At 39.3% G+C, this 23,795-nt stretch overlaps 1 protein-coding gene across 3 annotated transcripts in view; it reads left to right on the top strand.

Moving 5' to 3' along the window:
• AFF2 (ALF transcription elongation factor 2) overlaps window positions 1-23,795 on the top strand; it is a 327,396-nt gene that overhangs the window by 156,106 nt on the left and 147,495 nt on the right. For all 3 annotated transcript variants that reach the window (XM_085544766.1, XM_085544768.1, XM_085544767.1), the window contains exon 4: window positions 19,789-19,833. In XM_085544766.1, the coding sequence (XP_085400892.1) occupies window positions 19,789-19,833 (45 nt within the window). The remainder of the gene's footprint in view (window positions 1-19,788; window positions 19,834-23,795) is intronic.

Below are 23,795 nucleotides of genomic sequence, written 5' to 3'. Positions count from 1 at the left end.
TACCTAAGTGTGTAGATGGCCTGCTTTCAAAGCCACGGCAAATCAATAAATAACCAATAACCTCTCCTGGCTTTGCCAGGTTTTGAGCATGTTTCCAGAGATGGCCCTTGCAGTGTAATGGTTTGCTGACCTGCTTCTGTGGTTGTTTGCTGAAGTTATGTTACGGTGTCATCATCATTGCTGAAGGAGTTGTTCTTAGACTGAGCTTTTCAGTTGTACTGTCATCATCTTGTTATTGTGACGCTTAGTTTTACTACAGATGATGCATCCCTGAGTATGAACTTCTTGAATATACAGTCATGCTTGTGCTGTTTTCACATATACATGTCACTCAGGAGATAACCTGAAACCCTTAAATATGGTGATAATCTCTGATTAGCTACATCCTCACAGAACATTTGCACAACCAAAGGCAGTGGGAGCCAGGTAAGAAGGAGCAGTCAGTAGAAGCTCAGACACAGAAAACCTTTGAGGAGGAAGAACAGAGTCATCAGGTGGCTTTTCACCATTAGCAATATGCAGCTCAGTTGCATGTTACTGGAATTTTGCAGATTTTCTCTTCTGCCTAAGTGCTAATCCATGCAGAAACTTTTAAGTAAAAAAGAAAGCTGGTTTTACCAAATACTGAATTAAGTTCCTAACACAGCCAACTGAGCACTGAGAACAACGCTAAATATATGCTAGGTCTGATCCAGAAAACTTTTTAGTTCCTTGGAAAAGGCTCCCAGGAACTGCTAGTGGAACTGTAGTGGAGTTAATGTAAGAAGGCTCAGGACAAGCCCCTTTTGGGAAGCAGTTCTCTGGACTAAGATGATACCTGTTTGACTTTCAGAGGAATATGAGATAAACTTTGCCTAACAACCAGCTGTGAAACTGGCAGAAAAGAGGGCAGCAGCCGCTTGATAGCAAACATCACACTGTGTAAGATGTTTTTGGTAAACAAATTAAAAAAAAAAAAAAAAGAATAAATGGGAATATTCCTCTAATAGGAAAATGCATCCGTGATCCTGTAATTAGAAACAATATTATTCATCTGTAATAAAGTATTTATTTCACTGTGAGCACAACAGTTGTTTCTCCTTGGGAGCTGTACCCAGAAGCAGAATGTCCAGACTGGAGAGGGCACAGCAGCTGTCCAAGACAAATTTCTTAATCTGTGCTTAGCAGCTCCATTGATGCTCCTCAGTGGGACCTGGACATGACAGGCTGGGTAAACATGCTGGGCCAACTGGGTCACAGCACAGGTGTGAGCCAGTGCCCGAGGGTAGATACCTGGGTCTTAAGGAAGCTGTAGCTCAGCAGTACATGGGGACAGCCTGAGTAGCAGAATAGAAGTGCAGTACAGCTGCACTAGAAATTTGTCTGCTCAGGGATTGCCATGGTCCTGCATGGGTATTCAGAGCCTCAAGGAGAAGAGTGGATTTTTTAGAAGATGAGTTTATATATTGGCTTGCAAATTAGAACAATAAACACTCTACACACACTTGTGCTGAGCATCCTTCCAGCTATTTGTATGTTCCCAAATTAAACACATGGTTCTGTCCACTCTTGCATTCTGTCATCAGGAGAAGATAATCAACTCCAGCAGGAAAGCCAAGTTTGCAACCAGGTTGATTGGGTAGACTGCAGGCAACTTGCAGCATCCCGCTGTGTAACTTCCTTGGACGCAGCTGAGAGGAGGAAGCAAGGATCTTTGCCCAGAGTATGGTAATCCTCTTGGTCTTCCAAGAAGCCCATGACAAATGCCACGACCATTTCAGCATTAGAACAGGTTCAGGACAAAGAAGCAAGCTGTCCTAAATTGGTTGTAATTGCTTGCAGGTAGACAGCACCAATGGTGCCTCTTGCTCGTTGTCTGGAGGGCTGCTAGGTGGGGCACTGCTGGGGGATGTGAGCCAGCACTTTGTATGGTAATATTTAGAAAGAGATGAGAAGAACCTGCTTTTCATCTAGTCTCATTCTTCCACACCAGCCTGTGCTTTCTTTCAGCTCAGGACACTGAAATCTTCTGTTCTGTTGTAAAAAGAAGTCACTCTGTGTGCAGAGGAGCTAATGAATCCTGCCTTGTAATGTCTCTTTCTCATGCAGATCCTCTGATATCCAACAAAGGGTGAGCTCTATTAACTTTCCCTGTAATGGGACAGCAGTGGGACCCCACTCCTGCCCCCCACTGCCTTCTTTTCAAACTCTGAAGAGTTTCCTTATCTTTTGACCTTGATGCTGGACAGCAGGTGTGAGTTGAACACCATTTTGTATGAGAACGCAAACACATTATTTTAGACTCCTACGACTGCTGTTAGTATTTCATTTCTGTCAGGAACTGGGCTAAAAATGAGACAAATAAATCCCCTGAAATTAAAAAGAAGCATCAGTGTTTAAATGACTTCATCAGATAAACTGGAGAAGCATCTAAAAAATTCAAGAGTTATACTGGCTAAGCTACAGTCCACTCAGTCACAGCAGCAGGAGTTGATACTTCATTAGAAGAGTGGGATGTTGTTTCCAAATTCCATGTTCTGTCTGTCAACATAAACACACACAGACCCACAATGTGGTTTCTGGCTTCTCTTTTATTAGTCCATGAATCAGCTCTTATTTTTCCTTTTGTTAGAATTGATGCAGCAGGAAAGGAATGGTTTATCATGTGACTAACAGGAAGGAGACAAGGGAAGCTGCATGGGTTTAAGTCAGTGCTGGATTCAAGTATCAGATTTTTCCTTCCAGTTTATATCACAACACAACCACGCATTTAAATTCAACTGCTTGGGTAACACCTGAAAGCTGTCGTTGCACTAATGCAATATCGATAGTGCATTAATTGCTGTAAATCACGGAACTATAGATAGGGTGTAGTTGTCATGTTTTTTGTGGTTAAAAGATGTAGAATCTCTAATCGCTACCAGAAGAGAGGCTGTCATCGATAAAGGGAATCTAGAGCTGAAGAGCAGTATTGATTATGTCAAAGAACTTACAAATTCACTTTCTCCATTTTTCCACACTTTGTGCAGCCTTTCAAGACCCACCAGCAGCTTCACCTCTCCCCAGGGCATGGATGATAAATCCATATGTTAATATTTGCCTTGCTCGTGTTCTCTAGGCAAAGGGTCTTTGGGAGAGGATACTTTTTTAGCAGTTTCTTGTAGAAGAAAGCATGCTATGTGGTAGCTCAAATGGTACATTGTATTTCCTTCTTGGAGGTGGTAGTGGCTATTCCTGGGCACAATCTCATATTACACCGGTGATGCGGGTCTCACTCCCCCAGCTGTGGTGCAGCCAGAGCATCTCCATTGTTGCTTTAAGGATCTTCTACAACTCGTTTGCAAATGTGACTTCTTTACCTGTACCTTTCTCCAAGAAAATGTCAGTGCTTATCATCTGCATTCGTCATCTTAAAAATAATAATAATAATTGATTGCCAGTATTAAATAATTATTTACATTTAAACTGTGGAACTGTAGGCAAAAATGAATATTAAATGTCTGTGTATGATAAAAGCGGAAAGATAGAGCTGGACTGTCGGGCCCATTGGCTGTTTTTCCTGCGTTTGGTTGGTGTTTTTTTTTCTCTCAAGACTCTCCATGGATAAACATGCAGAGAATTTATGTGATTTTTATTAAAATATAGCATATGGCTTGAAAGCTTTTTAATGTTTCGAGCTTTCACCTAAAATCACATAGTTCCTTGTATTTGCCTGCTTACAGATTTGTATATGTACTCATTCTCTGTATGTGCGTGTGTTTAAACTAATATTCTTTGTGCATTAATACTGTGCCCTCATGCTTCAGTTTCTCTGGTTTTCACCACCCTCTTCTTTGTGCTTGGGTGGTCATATTTTGAAATTTCCCCTGGACCAGTTCTTCAAGCAGTCACGTTTCTCATCACATCTGAAGGGTTTTGTGCTTCGCATGGTAATTAGGTCCTCTTTGTTTCATCTGCTGAGCTTCTCTCTGCTACTTTCCAAGGCAGGGAGTAAACAGCTTCTTCACATTATCTTGCCTTGTTTTTTTTTGGTTAAATTCTAATGCTGATTTACATCCTATTTAGATCTTGTTCAATTACATTTATCCTTGTTACTTACTTAGAGTTATGCCATTTATTAGAATAATTTATTATTACATTTTGTGGCTGATGGGAGTGTATAGAAATCATCTGTGTATTTACAAATACATGTGACATTATACACAAAAATACACAGATAGCCATCTATCTACCTAAGACTTGAAAATGCCAATGGCTTCGCTCAGAGTGCAGCTTGCTGTCAAGCTTTATAGACTTTAAGCTGTGACAGCTTAAAGAAAGCTCGGGTTACTGTTTTTCTCTGGCCTGGCGTTGCACCCAGCACCACTTGGATTGGTTTTAAGTCTCTGGTCCAGCTGTTGAGTTACAGTGGAGAATCAAGCCCTAAGTTTTTCACCTTTGTTGTTTGGATGGAAACTTTCCAAACCAGTGCAAGCCATCTATCTCCTGCAGCCAAGCATGTCAGAATCCCTGCGGGTAGAGCAGGGTAGCAGCAGGGTAGCAGCAGGCACAGCTTCACCTCAGTGCACTGAGAACACCTCAAGCTGAAAGGTGCTGGGTGCGTGCTGGCCCGGGGGTGAACACACATTTATGTAAAAGTAAGTGTGTGAAAGTGCACAGGCATCAGAAAGGGAGAGCTGGAAATGCTGGTGCTGGAAAGTAAATGCTTGTTAGCACGTGGAATGCCCACTGGTGGTGTATCTGTGGTTTTTTTCCTATTGTAATTAATAATGCTGTGATTACTCAGATTATAATGATTGCAAATCCCTGTAAGTGGTACCCAGATGGAGATTTACACGACATTTTTTCCTTATTATGTGTTCTGCAAACATATTAAGAATGTCTCTAAAATGATATTACAAAACATCGAGTAAAATCCTATCTCCTGTAGGGCTGATGACATCATATGTGTATGGCTGTGTGTTATCTTGCCCTGACACATGGAATTAAGTCTTGGGCTACCCTCACCTAGGAAGACATCATTCTGTCAGCATTTTCTCTCTCCTGACTGTTCCCGATATGACAGCTTTTTCCTTTCAGCCAGTTAAAGTGTAGCTGTTCCCCAGACAAGCCAATGGGAAAACTGGGCAGTTTGTTCATTTCTAAGACTCTTTTCATTTCATTCTGTTGAACTTACCGGTTGCACGCAAACAGACATTTGTGTCAGAAAAAAACAACCCGTTAACTCTGCAACAGTGCTGCGATTTTAATGAACCAGGAGGTATGTGGAAGGGAAACTGGTTTTCCGATGATCTGTTGCAAAAGCTGTTTGCATCTATAATTCAGCCATACAGCTAAGCTACTTCAGGCACAACAGTTTTGCAGTGTAAAATTCTGGGAAATGATGAAAATTCAAGTGACCATTTAAGAATTTTCCTATTTATTTATTTTTTAAACAATTTCTACGTTACTCCCTTCTAAACCTCTCACCATTATTTTATTTTGTCTTCTCAATGAAAGGGTCTTCCAGATTGGAATCTGTAGGAGAGAGATCCATTTTGTCACAGGGAAGTTTTTAAAATCTATGCAAAATGAACAATTTCAATCTTTCAGCTTTCCGAATTCTTTTTAACTGTTGTTTTAAGTCCAAATCAAAGCAATTCCCCCCCCTCCCTCAAATTCAAAACTGTCATTAGACAGCAAATTACTTATTGTCTAGCTTGACGAGAGTGGTTGGTTCTCAGTCCTGCATGCCGATCCCCCAAGCCACTGTCTCATGGCAAATTTATTGCCCATCTGTTTCCATTTCTGCACTGCGAGTTCATTCTGGCTCATGAGCAGCAGTGCACAATTGTGGATTTTCTGATCTGTATTTATTTGTCCTAACTTTCAGTCCTTAAGTGAGACACCCCGATTAAGTGGAGTTGTGACCCTGGCCTCTTTGTGTAGTTGGTACAGAAATGGGTTCATCCAGAAGGTGACTCTGAGAGTGGAAGATCTCAATTAAATACCTAAAGAATAACTTCTGTAAGATCAAGCTGCTATATGCTTTAAGCAGTTCCTCTAAAAGAAGTCTCGTTGGCGTATAGAGACATGCTGATAATAGGCTCATTGCCTTGTTAGATCAGCCAGCAACTGATGCTGGGAGGTCCTTGGGGTTTAAGTAAAAGACAGCCTTGTATTTCTGGGGACATCACTGCTTTTCAAGGGTGTGATGTGAGACATGAGACTGCAAAGCCATCCCCAAGCTGCATTCATTCCCCTGAAATGCTTATTGTGTCAGACCTGACTTCGGTTATGAAATAGAAATAATAGAAAAAAAGGTCAAACCATTTATCGAGGACTGACATTTACAGCAGTCAGGAATCTCCGGTTGTTTACAGTTTTCTCTGTATATGTCACTCCTATAGCACACCATCCTGCTGAGGATCTCCAGACCACTGTTTTCCAGCTATAACTAGTAGGATAGATGGCTAGTTAGGAATTGCTTCTACTGTTTATACAGATGAGCAAATGAAGAAACCCAGAAGTTGATTAACTTGCCGAAAGCTGCAGTACACTTCTACAGCAAAGTGAGATTATAGATTCCCAAATTCCTCTGTCTTTGTGGTTGCAAAATTCTGTTACTTTGTACCTTATTCAATTTAGTCACTATGTTTATCATAAAATTTGTAATAAAATTGCTTGACTCTTGGTTCCAGTGAAAGCCGAATGTTAAAGGTCTTGTGTCCTTGATCCCAGTGTAGGCAATGGGAGTTGTGCATTGGATCAACAACAGCATAAGTGGATTGAGGAGTGCAGCAAGCTGTAGATCGAAGGTAATAGCCCAGACAGGAATCTAAAGAGCCATTCTTTGCCCATTCTGTATCCAGAGTTGGATGCAAACAGATCTACCTCAGAAGGCATCATGCTGTGTGTGCAGTGGTGCTAGTGCCTGTCCACATCTGGAGATCTTCTTTGGCATTCAGATGTATGCAGAAATAAAGAGATAGAGAAGTATGTGCGCACTCAGTTATGTGAGCATAACCATGTGTGCACATACGCACACATAGAATGCACATAGGCAGAGGTACCATACCTCAGAGTTGGCAACAACAATTTGATTGAAGGTGCTGAAGTACTAACAGCCTCTCCAAATGTACAGAAGGCTGTCAAATGTCACTGTCGATGTCCCTTAGGCATAGTGCAATTCTGGTACTTGTCTCAGATGCCCTTCTGTGAGATTTGCATTGCCTCAGAGTAAGTCTATGCTCTCCTTGCCTGAACAGACTGACTTAGAGAGCTGAGCCTTGAGATCGCAGCACCTCAAGGAGACCCCTCAGGCAGCCAGCTAATGTGGTCTTCTGGGCAAAACCTGTGGCAAGGCATGGCTGCAAAACAGCTCAGGTTCAATTGGCATTGAGGAGAATTGTCTATCTGTGTTCCCCCATGTCAGGCTGCATCTTTGTTTCATATTGTTGATTTCTTCCCATTGTTCATACACTGCTGCAGCATTATTTCTCAGTGCTCTGAATTAAGATGTTAATATCCTAGTGTCAGGGATTTAAAAAGCCTTGTGTAAATATAAACAGAGTATAATTTTAGACCAAGTACAATAGCGGTCCTGCAAATGTTGATTAAAAAAAAAACAAATATAGTAATAAACCTTGCTTAAAAGATATTGGATCTCTTGCTTCCTCTTCTCCCATTCTGTTCCCAGAAAGGAAACATTTTAGCATCTGGAAAAGACATCCAGAATTGCTAGTCAGCCCCAACTGTAAAAATGAAGAAGAAAAACATTTAGGTTTTAATGAAACATGTCCTCTAAGTTAACTTAAATGCGTGTTTAGATAGCTTTTGAGATAAGTCTAAGAATAATAAACTGTTATTTATGGGGAACTTCCTGGCCAAAGACCTCTAAGCAGCTCCAGAATACCAGAACAGAGGATTTATAGCCCACTGACTACTTAAAATGGTGATGTTATTTTCACATTCAAAACTCTTTTTTCTTTTATGACAGCCTGTTTGTGAAGAGGAAAAGCTGTCTGCTGGTGCTTTCAGATTCTGGAGTTACTCCTGATAGTTTTATATGTGTAGGTCAGTTTAGCTTGGGTTGGGAGCTTTTACAGATCCACGTCGTGTCTTCTGTGCAGATTTGTTTTTCTGCTTTTGGCACCAGTCAGAATAAATGGAGGAGTGGGAATTGCCCTGGCTGCTGGAGGGGGTTTCCCTGAGGTGTCCCCACTCTCCTAATAGATTAGTGTCTTTTCTAGTCTGTTTCTGGTTGGATCCAGCAGCAGGTCAACATCCTTAGGTAAAGAATGGCTTCCTGAAGTGAGCAGCAGTCACAGAAAATAAATTAATGGAAGCTGGCATCTGCTGATCTCTTTGACAATAAGGAATTTTTCTGCCAACATTTAGAAACTATTGGAAATGGTCTCCATTGGAAACCAGATTTCGACTTTCTGCCCTGGGCTGCCAAAAGTATTTCAGCATAAAATGCTAAAGTAAGTTGAACTTTGAATTATAATTTCAATGACTGTCTAGTGAAATGGATTAATGCTCTGGCACTGCACCTTTGAGGCTTTGGCTCAAATCTTGTAGGATAAAAATCTGTCTGCTTTGACAGTTGAAAAGGTCAGAAGTGAAATAATGTCAGGTGGTCTTAGCCCAATTCAATGTCTCGATTAAGAAGTGAATGTAAAAGCTGTTGATGCTGGATATCATATTGGATCTTTTACTAAAATATAAATCATTTTTCTTTATATTTTATCAACAAAATTAGATGCAGACCACTGCATTCTTGAGATGTGGAGGTTAGGTCAGACTTCAGGAACTCTGTATTTCAAAGAGAAGAAAATAGCATTTGCTATATATTGTATCTTAAGTTCTAAAGCTTGGATGCATCGTGAAATTGATTCTCTGATATTTGACTGCATCAAGCATAGTCCTCGCTGAAATATTCTTTAAAGTTTAATTTTTGAACTTTTACTAGCTGAGAGTATATGGGAAGATTGTGGTTTTGTCATCGTTCAGGTCAGGAAAGGGGTCTTGTACATTTAGTTTTTGAAATTGCTGTGGTTTAGTTCCTACATTTATTAGATGGGATTGTAGTTTAAAAACACAACAAGAACAAACAAAAAAACAACACAACAACATATATTTGCATAATGCATTTTGCTTCTTATTTTGATACACATGTATATAATTTTATATGATAATATGTAAACATAAATTATTTTCCCAGACATCCCTTAGGAAAGGTCACGATGGCAAATATTTCTAGCAAAGGGAACAGAAATTTCTGTAGGGAAAAAGAGAAAGAAAGGATTTGTGGCAGTGTGCCTCAGAGGAGGGAACGATAGCTAGCAGAAATGCAGAGAGCCTTCTCTGGCTTTGGTTTGTCCCTGTTCCACCTCTCATAAGCTCTCCTCACGTGTCAGGAGGTTTTGGCTCCACTTGTTGGGATTAGACTGCGGATTTTATTTGCTTATTTTGATAGGAAACACACATATAAGATTGCAAATTGGAAATCAACTGTCCTGGTATGCTACATAAATATTAGCTGGTAATCTATTGTGGACAATTAAATATGTGAGCACTTCTGTCCTGTTCAGTGCTGTTATGCATCTCTGTTTTAATTAATTCACTCTTCCTTCTGCACATATCCTTATGTGGTGTGTTGTGTAGGTTTTTACAAACTGTGTTTCCATCTTAAGGCAAATAAACCCCATTTTCCATGGGATCATGATGCAATGTGAGAGCTTATGCAACTGTACGTGTGTTGTAAAGATTGATTGGCATTCAGTTAGGCCCCATGAAGCATGGCGCACCAAGCATTATCCTCTATTTTACCTTCAGTTTACAATGTGGTTCAGTTCACACAACAGACAAAGACCAAAAATAGTGCATTTCTGAAGTACAGGATGCGTACTTTTTAGTAATGTGCTCATCCAAGTAACAAAACCTTAGAGGAGTGACAGAGATTCATAACTGTGGGCAGTGGTAGCATGGTCTTTCTTTTCACTGCTAGCGAAGAACTATGAAATGGGGCCCAGGGGAACCCTGAAACCACAGATTTATCTTTCATTTGTTCTGTAGACTTTTTCTGACTAAAAAAAAAAAAAAATAGGTAACTGTGCTTACATAAGTGTAAGTTCTCTCTCTTAAGAGAGAACTGGATCTTCGCTGTGGTGCAAAAAAAAAATGGAACTTGGAACTAGGTGCTTGGTTATGCTGTATTTTGTTCCACTGACAGCTGGGGGGTGCCAGGCTGGTAAGGAAGGCAGGAAAGCCAAGAGCTGTGAGTGTGAGCTGTTATTTATAACAGAACAAAGTGGTAATTTTGCTACTATCGCAGCTCAAATGTGAGACCATTTCCCTAGTAATAAAACTCTTGCTCTCTAACTGTTTACTTATCAGGAGGCCATTATGTGATTGCTGACCTGAAAATGGAGTTTATCTTTCAATTCATTTGAAATGCAAACTGATGAGAATATCTATAGTTACTGCAGCATATTTTTAAGCAAAATCAGGCACCTACATTGACCTCCTATTTACATTTACTTGAGTAGAAAAATCACATAAAAGCTATCATGAAACACACTTCACAGCAGGCAAATTAATTGGCTTTACTGTATTTGAATGGAGGGTTTGTCAAATAAAACATGCCATGACAGTTAATAGTGTCATTTAGAGGCAGAAAATTATTGGCTTATTTGTTATTGGATAAAAGGAAGGCAAACACTTTGTATTAGGAAGTTTTAATGTGTTTAAAATCCTCATTAGGGATTTATGGACATTCTTGCTTAGCATAGCGCCTCATTAATTTGAGGCTAAGCAGTTACTTCTGTGTTTCAATTCCAATTTTTTCCCCCTTTTCTTTAATTAGATCTTGCATTAGGATTTGTTCTCTACACCACTGGAGATGTAGAATTAATTAAAGTGATTTATATATCTAATGGAAGTGAGTTATTCTTAGATATCTTTTCATTTCAGCGAGCAGTTTAGCTGCACATAACATAAGTGCACACAGATCTAAGTGATTTGGGGAGCTCAGGAAAAGTGTATACAATACTTCTGTATTGTATACATTTACCAGCATCCCTTGGCATTAATAGATCAAAGGATTTTAATTAGAAGTGTAACTAAAAGGGAGGTCACAAAGATCCCATTCAAAATCAGATTTTCTTTGTTCTAAGCTCTGTATTGTCCCGAAAGCATTGTTTTACCTCCCATTTTTTGTGACAACCAGGATGTTCAGTGGCAATTGGGATGATAATGAATGTAAGATCTGGCTCTTATGTAGTCTGAGTTTGGATCAGGTCCCAATAAAGTCTTACTCACCAATTGTGCTATTTTGTTGGTATTATCAATAAGGAAGTGGCTTTTACTTCATTTAGGAACTTAGTTTGTTTGATTGAAGTTTATGTAGGAAACATATTTGTGTGGAATAGAAAAGCTAAAAGGCATGCTGTTATTTCAACTTGAAGATATTTCAAAATGCATTTGTTTTGTTTCTCCTTGGGCAAAACTGTGTCCTTGCCCTTTCAGTTCTGGCCTTTGCTCAGGAAAGCTGGACTGAGGATGCCACTTGCAAGCTGTGCCAGTGGTGGAGGGACATATGAAAAACAGAGATTTGCAAACAAGCTTTGAGCAATTAATTTGGGTCCCATCTTTGGCCTTGCAGCCTTGCAAACTGCTGTACAAATTAAATCCAGGAGTACATTTTTCCTTGAGGATGTCCATGCCTGCTTAAAAAAATGAAGTGAAGCAGCTAAGCGACACAGTTTCTCGCTGCATTCTTACAGCCACAGTAAAGATACTGTCAAATGTAAACAGATGCTTAAAAAAGTTCCTCTTATAAAGTGCAAAAGAGATGCTATAGTTTGGATTCATGAGGTCAAATAAAGCTTCAGGCTACACTGATGCAACTGCACTGACATCAGTGGACTTTCATTGTCACAAATGCCACAACCTGCTGCCTGATTCTACATGCTCTCTTCCTGGCATATATTGGGAATAGACATTAAATGACACTAATGTAAAATAGATTTAAAGGAGATCCAGTTCCAAGTTGTATTAAATTTAAATAGTTGTGTCTGTGGAGTAGAGGGATTTTGAATGACTTCCAAGAGGTTACTCCAAGGGTTACACTGACAATGAATGCAGCTTCTCATTTACATTACTATAACTGAGAGCAAATAGATTCAGAAGCCAAACTCACTTCACACTCCTTTTGTACTTGTGCTGCCTCACTGTCTTCAGAGGAGTTGGATTTCATTCACACTGGTACAAGTAAGACAAGAAGCAGGCACTTAATCTTTATTTCTGCCATACCACATATCTCACAGCACCAGAGGGTTGCACAGTCTGCTTGGTCAGGCTTTGATGTTTAAAGTGGACAAGAGCACAGTGGCATTTTAGGTCAGTGTGCTTTTTATCATCAGTGTAAGGGAGACATACAGGGTATCTGCTCCCAGTATAAGGAACATGAGAGAATGTACCTATGTTACATAGGTAAATGAGTATTTGCAGTTGTTGGATGGTAGGAGAGGATGAGGGGAAGAGAAATAGAAAAGGAAGAAAAAAGAAAATATTAAGTTCCAAACTTGATTGTTCTCTATCAATATTAAATGGGATGTAACAGCCTCTATGCAAGCAACGTCAGTGTTTGGTCACAAATAAGCAGCAAATAATACTTTTGTTGGGACCTGATTGAAAAATGACACGAGTAGTTAGTCTGGTATTATCTGCATGGAGAGTTTCTACAACACTACATTCAGAATATTCCATTAGTAAAATTTACCGTCTTACCAACATTAAGAAAACTCCCAGACACTCTGAAGTGAGAGACTGCTTTATCAGGCTTCTCTCTCTAATAGTGTTTGACAACTTACTACATGAAAATAATGGAGAACCATTGAGTTTAAATTGAACATCAGCATGCTGTGCTTTCATGGAAACTATTTTATGCTGATCAACGTTGAAATGGTATTTATAACAGAAAACATCAAATAAATGAAAAAAAAAAAAAAAGGAGAAAAAGAATAAGATGGACTGAATATCACACATAATGAAAAGAACAAGACAAATAAAATTGTCACATCCAGATCAGCCCAGTCTAAAGGTTACCACAGCAGAACTAAATGACAGAGAAGAAACAGTGTCCTTGCAGTTGCTCTGTCTGAGAGGTTGTTGTAAGCTGAGTTCATTGTAAGGAAACCAAAATATAATGCTTTCCAGATTGTGAGTTAACACCTAAGTGCACCACTTCGATGTAACAGCACCATTTTTGGCAGGAGTGACTGGAGAGGAGTATGTTGGATCCATTAGTTTTTATATATAGAACTAAAGCTACCTGTTGCAATTAGTTTGTGCTTCTCAACTTGAGACTTTTAGGGAAGTTCACTGAAGCCAGTAGGAGTCTGACTCAGGCACACTGTGGACCACAACAGTAAGTTGTTTTTCCTAGCAAATGTGATTTACTCGAGAGAACAGGCATATACTTCTTCATCCAACACTTGAAAAGCAGCACTGACAGCAGACCAGGCTGTCTTAGCTTAATAAATGAATTAGTCTGGTCTTCTCCTTAAAATTTTTTCTTGTTACCAGATTCTCCAATATTATCCATGCTTAAATGCATTTTTGATACAACCCCTTCATAGTGTAGTGTTTGCATTGAGGGTGAACAGAGGAGAAGCCCTCTGTATTTTGTTTTAGGCAATAGTTATTCTTTCTCTCTTATTTTTTTCTTATATATACAAAGGGTATGTTTTCAGAGACATTCTAGTAAGCCCTAAGAGATATTTTGAGGGTTCAAATAATGAAAGATTATTATCTTGGTATTTTGGTTCCAAGATGGTACAAAAAGAAAGCAGTGAATATACATTATTTGGGACCCACAAATGGCTCCCTTGAGAATGAATAGCCCTGTGAAAAACACACATATGAATTTGAATATAAGGAAGCAATTATTTTTCTTAATATTTGACTTCATTCAGCTTCCTGAGTCTGATAGGTCTTAGACCCATCAGGATATTGCAACTGGCAGTGCTAGATCGCAGCAGAGACCCACCAAATCTACAACCTATCCATGGCCAAACGTACAGAACTAATACATACATTGGTGGTAACCTCATGAATATCAAATACATCTGAAAAAATACCACTTAGAGTGTGATATTTATTCCTTGCTCTTTTGCTGGTCCCACTCTTCACCTGTTTGCACTGAAGTTAGTAAAGAAGATCCTTCCAGCTAGTGAAATTAGCTTAATGTCTATTTCAGATACCTTTTAACATGAATAACCCTTTTGGGAAAAATATTAGCAAAACAGGTAATGGACAAAAATGTGAAATGTAAAGCAGCCCAAATAAATTAGAACGATGGTCTCTGTGCAGTGGTATGAAGTTAAATTCAAGTAAATGTGAAAAGATCTTCCTCAGAAATAGTAATATATGGACAGATTGCAGCTGAGGGATGGGCAGCTATTGTAAAGGCATGAGTTCAGAAGAGATGTAGGGAATAACTGAAAAGGGGAAACAAATCCTGAACATATAAGGAGATAGTGATGGAAAGAAAGCTGATGTTGAAGAGGAGTGGCTGTGTACTCCTTTCAAGTGCAGACAAAGTATTGCATCTTTGTAGACTTCTGGAGAAAATTGCAAGAACAGGATAATAGTTTCATTCAAGCTGGAAGGACCTTTGAAGGCCATTTAGTCCAACTTCCTGCTCAGAGAAGGTCTGTTTATTGGAGATTGTTCCAGGACTTGTCCAGTTGAATTGTGAGCATCTCTAAGGATGGAAGTTCTCCGACATCTTTGATGCCTGCTCCAGTATCTGACCACCCTCATGGGGGAAATTGTTTTACCACTAATGAGCTGTAATTTCCCATGTTCTCACGTCTCTACTGCCTCTCATTCAGCCCCTGAAGCTCTGCAAACAGTCAGACTCCTTCTTTTCATGAGGCAGATGCGCCCCTTTGCCTTGTCTTCTTCCATCTGCCTTTGCCTTTCTTCATGAGCCACAGGCTCCAGCCCTAGCCATGTAGGAGGCCTTCAGCTGGACCTTGCTCCAGTATATCAAAGTGTTTTGCATCCTGGGAAACCAAAAGTCAAGCACAGTACTCCAGTTGGAGTACTGAATAGAAAGTCCATGCTAGCTACATTCTTACTGTTAGATCCCAGCATGTTATTGGTTGTCTTTGGGCCAGGCACACTGCTGAGTCCTGCTCAAACACTTGGCCACCAAGACCCCCCAGGTTCTTTCTTGCAAACTATCTTTCTAGGTCATTGTCCCTCAGACTGTGCTGCTGTGGTGGGTTATTCTGTCCCAAGTGCAGGAATTTACTGGTGTTTGAACTTCGTGAAATTCTTGAACAAAATCCAAATGCAAATTCAAATTCAATTTGGAATCCACAAATGGTGCTATAACAGGAAAATGCAGCCTCAACATTGTGTTTCCTACGTGGTTTAATCCCAGCTGATCTTTTTCATGTTAACCAAGCCTGACTACAGTGAACAGTCATGTATTTTAGTCCATCCGACTGGCAGGCAAGGAGAGTTCCGGCCACCCTGTGCTGAACTTGTCTTGTGGAACTCACTGCAGCTGGATACTGGGAGCTAAATGGAACCAGAAAGACAGGAGAGAGGCTCATGGGCAGTAATTCTCTTACAGGCTGTTCAGCATGCTGACCCATGCACAGCTGGGACTAACTAAGGCTGTTCTGTGTACTGCAGCTTGCTTGAATCTGGAAGGATTTAAATATCAGAGTGACTTAGGAGACTGTAATACTCTGTTCTTACGGTCCATGGACTGGGTGGGTCTCTGGTGAGATCTAGCATGACCAGTCATAATATTCTGATGGGTGTCAGACCTAGTTCTGAGAAGATTTTTCCTTCCTATGTGGAAACCCTGCTGTTCTGAGCACTGCCTGATTGATTTCCCACATGCATTAATCAAAAAAAAAAAAAAAAAAAAAAAAGAAAAGAAAAAGAAAAAAAAAAAGAAAAAAAAAAGGGAACACTCTCTGTTCTTAAGAAGCCTGCCAGGAGCTGAAGGCATTTGTAGGATGAGTTTTCTGCTGACAGACTTGGTTTTACTGCTTCTGGTTTTCTAAGTGTTTCCCTCTTATCTCTGTGTAGTGCGCAGTGGAAATGATCAATCAAGGCTCATGCACAGTATCCTTTCTTGCTAGCAAGTGTAAAATCAGTTTGTGTTTGAAGGAGTAAACCATCGTGTGAGCTTCATCTCCCCAGAGTCAAAATGGCTCTCTTGATAAAGGAGATGACAATGAAAGACCTCTTGATGTATAAACACATAGGTGCTCCTATGAAAAGGATGAGAATGGGTTCCTACAATTGTTTAACACTCTACCTTTATCTTTCCAATTAAACAAAGGTAGGAATAACTGATTACTGAGTGCCAACTGTGCACCAGTAGAGCCAGAGGTATTTTTTACAGTTTATTCAGATGAAAATATAGGCATTTAATTTTGCTAAAGCCATTATTCTATGTGTATTTCCGCTTCCCAACACTGCATTTGAATTTTCAGGAGTTTTTTTGTTAAGTTTTTTGGAAGATTTTGTTGTTAACCTTTGTAAGACATGCCTGCTGTCTGGTGTAAAATACAGGGAAAAGAGACTTAATGTGATTTTTCTGTGGCCATGAAAACAAAATCTTATCTAATGCAGGTTATAAATTGCCCAGGAGCTAAGAGTGGTCAAGGAACTGTTGAATGAATAAATGGAAGGTTAGATCAACATGACTCATCAGATAGTGTAACCACTAACCCCATGCCATTTGATCTGCATGACATCGGGCTACTATTCTCTCACTCTAATATTTCTGCCCTCCTTCCTTCTCTTTAAATTTTATCACTGAGCCATCCAAGCCATACATTAAAACTTTGGTTCCACATCATTTAAGTTCTGTTCTTTCTCATACAAGGCTGAAATGTGAAGAGCCCTATTGTACAAGCTGGGAGATCTTGACCATCTAACCTTTAGAGTTTTTTTCTTCCTTTTTTAAATTTTTTTTTTTTTTTTTCCTTAAGCCTGGAAGAAATATCTAAAAGTAAACATGAAACATTCTAATGCAAAAGAGGTTTGCCAGATTAAAATGAAATTGAAATATAAGTTCAGTGTAACACGTAGCTGTTATGAAATCTTTTTGTTTTGACTGAAGTTATATTACCTCGGGACTTAGATCTTCAGCTTATGTAATATTAACTGTTATTCAGTCCAGAGTGCATGCTGGCTGAGAGCAGCTCGTGATGTGAGATGTAACTGCTCAGTCATTCAGAGGCAAAATTCCTGGAATCTGTTTTTTTGGCTGGTTTAGATCGTGCTGCTTGCAAAGGAAGAGAAGCACCAAAAGCATGCACAAGTGAAAGCTGTGGCCCTCCAGTTTAAAATCTGGTTATTGGTGAAAGCTCAAAAAGCCAAGGAGTGGAGAATCACATAATGCTTCCCAAACTACTTGATTTTTGGAAAAGTAATGGTATGGGATGTCCATCATTGATTAAACTCCTGGAGGAATATGGCATTTTATTAATGGCAAATGTAATAGAAAAAAATTATAGAACTAATACTCAACAAAGTGATGCTGCTATCTGTGTATTGTTCTACCCTGATCTAACTGTGCTTGGATTGCACAGTTTTGGTGATGAGGACCTGCTCGCACTTTTACGCTGGATGCAGATATTTGTGGAGAATTAACCTGCATTTTTTTATTTATACTTTGCAAGGATGGGAGGTTGTTTTTTTCTTCTTCTTCTTCTTTTTTTTTTTTTTTTTCTTCCCAGGGTATTCTAAGTCTCCAATAGATCTGTGCCTTTCAAGTTCCCTGGAACTAGAATACATGCAACTGTAGCATGAATTTAGAAAAATGGTCTCATTTCTTGAGAAATCCATTAATAGTAATGCACTCTTACATTGATCTTCTCTCTGATAGTCATGTTGTAATAATTATTCTTTTAATGTTTGCATCAATCTAAATGTTTTTCTTTTTGTGCTAGCTCCTTCTTGGATCTCTCTACATGACAATCACAGTACTTTGACATCTTGCATCCCTTTAATACCAGTGATTCAAAACAAAGCAATGCCAAAGGGAACAAAAGTTCTGTCAAGTCATTAAAATCTTCTCTGCCATTAACACAATTAAATAGATGCATGAACATTTACAGTTATTAGTCAGTGCTGCCAACGGAAGCTCATTGTGATTGTATAATATGTAGAGGGCTTTACTGCAGTAGAGTAGTATGTTTATTATTATTACTATCATTTGTTCTGAAGTAACATAAACAGGGCTGTGAGTTAAGAGAGCACTGTATAGCAAGTAAGTGCATGGTCTGCCTTGTGTTAATAGCCCATGGCACAATTATGACATTTCTAAACAGAGAAATACACACAGTGTCCAAGCTAACCATTGAAAATGCCAAGTGTAATGTCAGGGAGGAGCATTAAATAAAGAGGTGGCTTCTGTTACTTTTCCCAACTCAGGCACATTTTGAGCTGCTCTTGTATCTGGTCTGAGAGACTTTTTGGTTGGTGTGTAGACTGCAAGCTTATTAGGGTAACACTTTGTTTTCTCATATTCCAACATACTATTTCTTCAGTGAAAAAGAATCAGAAGTGCATTAGACATTTGTACTCTTTGCCTGGTGTAAGTGAGAAGTAGATAGTGGGAAGAGCTCAATAGACAGGCTGAAGTAACTCCAAAAGCAGAATTTTTACTAATTATCACAGAAAATGAATAAATAGTTTTAAAGTTAGGAATTGGAGACCCACTTCTGTGCTAAAAAAAAAAAAAAAGAACACAAAACCCTTCCTTTTTTGAGCTAAACAATCCACATTACTGGAATATTATGTTTGCAACACTAACAGGAAATGAACATGGTGACTTGTTTGGTCTTCCTGGTCTTTGACTTTTGTCATTTGTATGTATTTAGTCTTCAAGCTTTGTGCTTGCTGAAGTCTATGAGGAAAGTCATAGTCATGCTTTCAGTCAAGCTCTGTAGCAAATTTGAATGGCACAAATGAATCTGAATCATAAGTGTCCCTTATCAAACTAGTCATCAAGAGGTAGAAAAGTCTCACTGAGTTGTAATGGCATGAAGTACTTCACCTGTTTTTGATACCTCCCTGACTATTGGCTCTCTCTCTGCTGTTTTACTGCCATGATAAGAATCCATTGGAAGTGCCTGCAAGTACTGTAAAATGGTTTTACATTTAGGTCTTGTCTGCCTGCTGTTTATGTTGTTGTTCACAGTGTTTAGAGCTTCTGTGATATTTAATGACACTGGACTGAGGGAAATATTACAACAACCATTTAAACAAGGATATTCATCTGGAAGGAATTCAGGGCACCATTGTGTATGTGCATGGGTATGGTTTTATGCATTGGTATAATGTATCTTCCCCACGGGAGGAAGGATATCTGCCAAGCCTCTTGAAATGGGTTAGCATGTGCTGTTCAGTCTTGACCTGATACTTTACATGGAACCGGCTAGTGATGTGAGAGACAAGAAAATTAGCCTCAACTCTTACAGTCCAGCAAGTCCAGAACTGCCAGTTCTCAACTATGAGGAAATCAGAGTACTTTCCTGCTCCAACAGTGTCATTGCTAGCACAAAGTAGTGCAGAAGAAACAAAAAATGCAACAAATTGTGGCAAAATGTGTCCTACTGATGACTTTTGTTGATCTGAACTGGAAAACTTGGTATGCAGCAAGCATGGATGCAGCAGTCTTCAGACAGAGCCAATTGCTTGTTAGCTGTTCAACTGTATAGTTAGTCACTGAACTTTGTATCTAGTGCCTAACTAAACATTTCTTTTTTTCTTCAAACCTAGGTTACCCTTCCTAATGACTCCAGCTGTGTGGAAGAAATACTGCGTGTGAGTAATACACTTTGCTTTTACTGTATTTTTTTTTTTCTTTTAATTGTAGTGCTCTTAATTCATCTTTCACGGAGAAGGGCTGTCTTTAACATCACTGTTAAATAGTAAGTTATTAGTGAGTTTGTGTCAAAGAGAAATAGCCTCGTGGGCTCAGGATGCTCTTAACTGCTTAAGTTCAGTTCCAATATTCCTTCTCCCAATACATCTACTACTTGTCTTGGTAAGGAATTACATCCTTTCCAGTTAATTTGTATTTAAGTTAAGTTCTTAGGCTCTGCAAGTCTCTCCAGAATCCATTTCTCTCCCACCCTAGGGCAGAGTTCCCTTAATTCTCCCACGGTGGCCTACAGCCTTACTTCTTTCCCCACAGTATAGTTTCCCAGCACTCATAGTTTTGTTGAAAGTTCTGGTTAGTGCTTAAATATAGAAAACAAAAACATCTACTGTTTTTCAAATACACGTTATATTGGGATAATGCTGATGTCCTTATGCGTTGTCAGTGTTTCTGCTCAAGTTGAACCAGCAAGCAAACATGCATTTGCAGACTGGTAGTCACAGAGGGGTATGTGTCAGTATGTGCACCTAGCAGCAATGGATGCAAGGAAATAAATAAAATTTATTTTCAGTGTTCAAAGCGAGCAGCAGTTTATTACTTAGACAACATAAGAAAGCAAAACCAAAGAAAATGTTGAAGTGCAGTTTTCCGATTACTTGGTACATTTAAACCATTTCTTCTCCTGTTTATATTATTCAATTAGATGCTTTACTGTTGTTGGAATAATTGACATGTTAGGTGGGGAAAGCATTTGTTTTCAATCAACAGCACCAAAAAGAAATGTGATATAGCAAAAGCCAGGAGTCAATCATCCAGTTGACAGCTTTTGTGTGAGAACAGTGCATATAAATCATAGGAAGCAGAAATGTTTGCCTTTTTTTTCCTAATCAAGAGGAGATGATCCTGTTTCCTACCCCAATGACTGTAATTTGAGTCGACAAACAGTGCCAGAATTTCACAGGCTCCATTCTGAAAACCACTGGGATGAGTGCAAGTTTTCCTGTCTCCTTCAGTGGGTTTGGATCAACTGCAGAGTCTCTAAGTGTGTGAAAGCCAGAGATCACAGATCAGCTCCTGAGGCTGCCCATCAAAGGCATAGCAAGCCCCCCATCCCAACTGATTGCCTTCAATGGCAGTGGTTTTAGGCTTTCAAATTTGTATGGTGCTGAATCACATGTGAAACAGAAGTATCTGAGTTTTGTCAATGACTTTGTTCTTGTCAAATTTGTAATGCAGAATAAGCTGGTGGGAAAGGTGTTTTGGCTGCATGCAGAGTGTCATATTTTACTTGATAGGAAACAGTGAAAATAGAAGTAAGAGAAGGTGATGCCCAGCAGTTGTCAAAATCTAGTTTTTGGGCTCCCTGTGGGAGTCCTGTGTCAAGAGATTCAGACAGAAAGAACAACCCTTGGTTGCAACAGCAATTTGTGCTTTGAGAACTTGGATTAAATAAGTTCCCAGCTCCAACAGATATTTTCTGGCTTACTGGGGCCATTGACTCAGGCTCTGAAGAGCCTTTGGGAACGTGGGTCTTAGCTTTCTGGTGACAGCTTCTCCAGCTGGAAAAAAAAAAAAAAGAAAGAAAAAAAAAAAAAGGATATTAACCTTTCCATCTCTGTTAGGGATACTGCAGAAATAACACAAGGGTTACACAGTGCTGATGTCTCAAAGGTAGGTGGGTGGGAGTGTAACAGTGTGCATTCTAGCCAATGGAAACAGAAACAGAGTTCAGCTCAAAATATCTGGCTGTATTACGCACTCACGTATGCAGCTTTTAATCCAAAGTGACAACACTGTACTCTGTGTCACTCCTACAGCTGCTCAGCAAATGCTTGACAAGGACTGGCAATTTTTGCTCCTGGCCATGTCTACTGCAGAGCTGCACACCCCAAAGTGCCCCCCTCGCCTGCCTGCCCCACACTGCCCTGCCAGTTGTTTTGAGGGCAACTCTTGCTTGAAGTTTGAGGTTTTTTCTTCTTTATAGTCACAAAAATACGTGCCTTAATTCATTGCTACCCTTCAGAAAGGCATAGGAGCTCTTTCAGGGTTTTTTGTTGTTGTTGTTGTTGGTTTTTGCTGGGCTTTGCCGGGAAGGACTTAAGCTAAGAATTGTGACCTCAGATTTTACCAAGCTCTTTTTTCAAGCTGACCTTAATTGACGTTGTTTATTTTTTGTAATTGTAGAGGTCTGCAATTTCTTACCTCTGTCTTTTTTCCTTTTTTAAATTAAAAATCAAAACAAACAAACAAACAAAAAGCACTGGATTGAGTTTAAGGACCAAACTTTCCAGCTGACCAAGGAGAAAGGTCTTGAGCCCACTCACAAAATTTCACAGTCCTTCAGATGTCCTGAGGCCACTTGGGTAGTCTTGTGTAAACGCTCCAAGAACTGTTCATAATACTACAACCAAAGGTTAATGGCAGCCCAGTCTCTCATTCCTTTTGTTTTTCTAACCAGAATGTCTGAAAGTTGTTAAAAATTAAAATTAAATAATAAAATAAAATCCTCGCTGTACACCTAAGGCCAAGCTATAAATGTAGTGCAGGAGATCTGCATTAAGCTCAGGCTGTTAACACCAAATTGAAACATAAAAGCAAATGGTCGTTGGTATACTTTTTTCTGTTTCAAAACACAACTATTTTTTTTTCAACCAACATGTTGGCTTTGAGCATGTGGATAATGTGGAAAATAGGCAATCAACAGTATGTGCGTGTAATTCACAATTTATTAATATGGATTTAAATTAAGTTGTCACTTGCTATATGCAGCCATTGAAAAATGAATTCATTGAAATGTTGTGATACAGAGTGCAGATGGGGAAAGAGAACTGACATTTTAAACCAATACTCCAAAGCTGTTACTTCTGCCACATATATCAGTGCTTTATGCCAGTGTGCCCTGCTGTCATTGTATATCATTAGAAGGCAATATGGCTATCCAAATCTAGGGCTGTGTGTAGTGTGTGTTGCTCCTTTTCTTTCTACAGGGAACATAGAAATGACAACCTTTAACATGGGTTTGCCACTGGATAAAGAGAAGCATACAGTGTTGCACAAGATTAGGAAACTTTAAATAAAATTTCTTGGGGAATTGTATTGAAATTGTTGACTCGAATTGAAATTTTGGGTGAGGTGTTTAGGTGGTTGCTTAGATGTAATCCTGCAAAGGCGAGTCTCAGGTCTGTACATGCAAAGCTGTCGGGTGGGTGCTGCTCACCATCTGGGCAGGCACTTCTCTCTGTCCTCCTCGGAGAAACAAAAATATTTTTGTAGATCCATGTTCACTGTTGTGTGGCACCAAGGAATTCAGCAGACTTCTGATGCTATATGGATATATGTGATATTATTTAAAAGCTTTCTGGCCTGGAAGCAAAACTAATCCTAAATGTAATTTAGATTGTAATTAGTATAAAAATGACTGGAGTTAAATGAGCAAAGTCTGTAATTTGTATGATCTTCTATTCTTCTGCTTACAAGCTCACATCTAATGACATTGGAGAATATGTAAATTGATCAGCAGGTGAAAATGCCCTTGATTGGGTAAATTATGTGTAGTGTTACCTTCCTCATGCCAATTGAAAGCACTAATGGATTTAATATGTATCATCCATAGCTGAGGTGAGCTGTTCACAGAGCAAAATTAGACCATAACAAATACAGCCCATTATTTGCCCCCTCAATAATTGTTTTCCTCTTCTAAAATACAAACCAATGCTGAAGATGTGGCTAAACATAATTACATTAATTGTAATTTGAAAAATACACATATGCGGTCTGGTGTGGTTACAAACGCACTTAGTAGCTGACAAGCAGTTTAAATATTTTCAAGTGGAACCTGGGGGCTTGCTGGGGAGGACATGATGTGAATTTAAAATGATTATCCAGACGTCATTGGACAAGTGAA

This window comes from Coturnix japonica, chromosome 4 (genome assembly GCF_054131305.1).
Source record: "Coturnix japonica strain WE chromosome 4, WE-NBRP24, whole genome shotgun sequence".
NCBI lineage: Eukaryota > Metazoa > Chordata > Aves > Galliformes > Phasianidae > Coturnix > Coturnix japonica.
The sequence above is the reverse complement of the archived record's forward strand: the minus strand, read 5'-3'. Positions and strand labels throughout refer to the sequence as shown.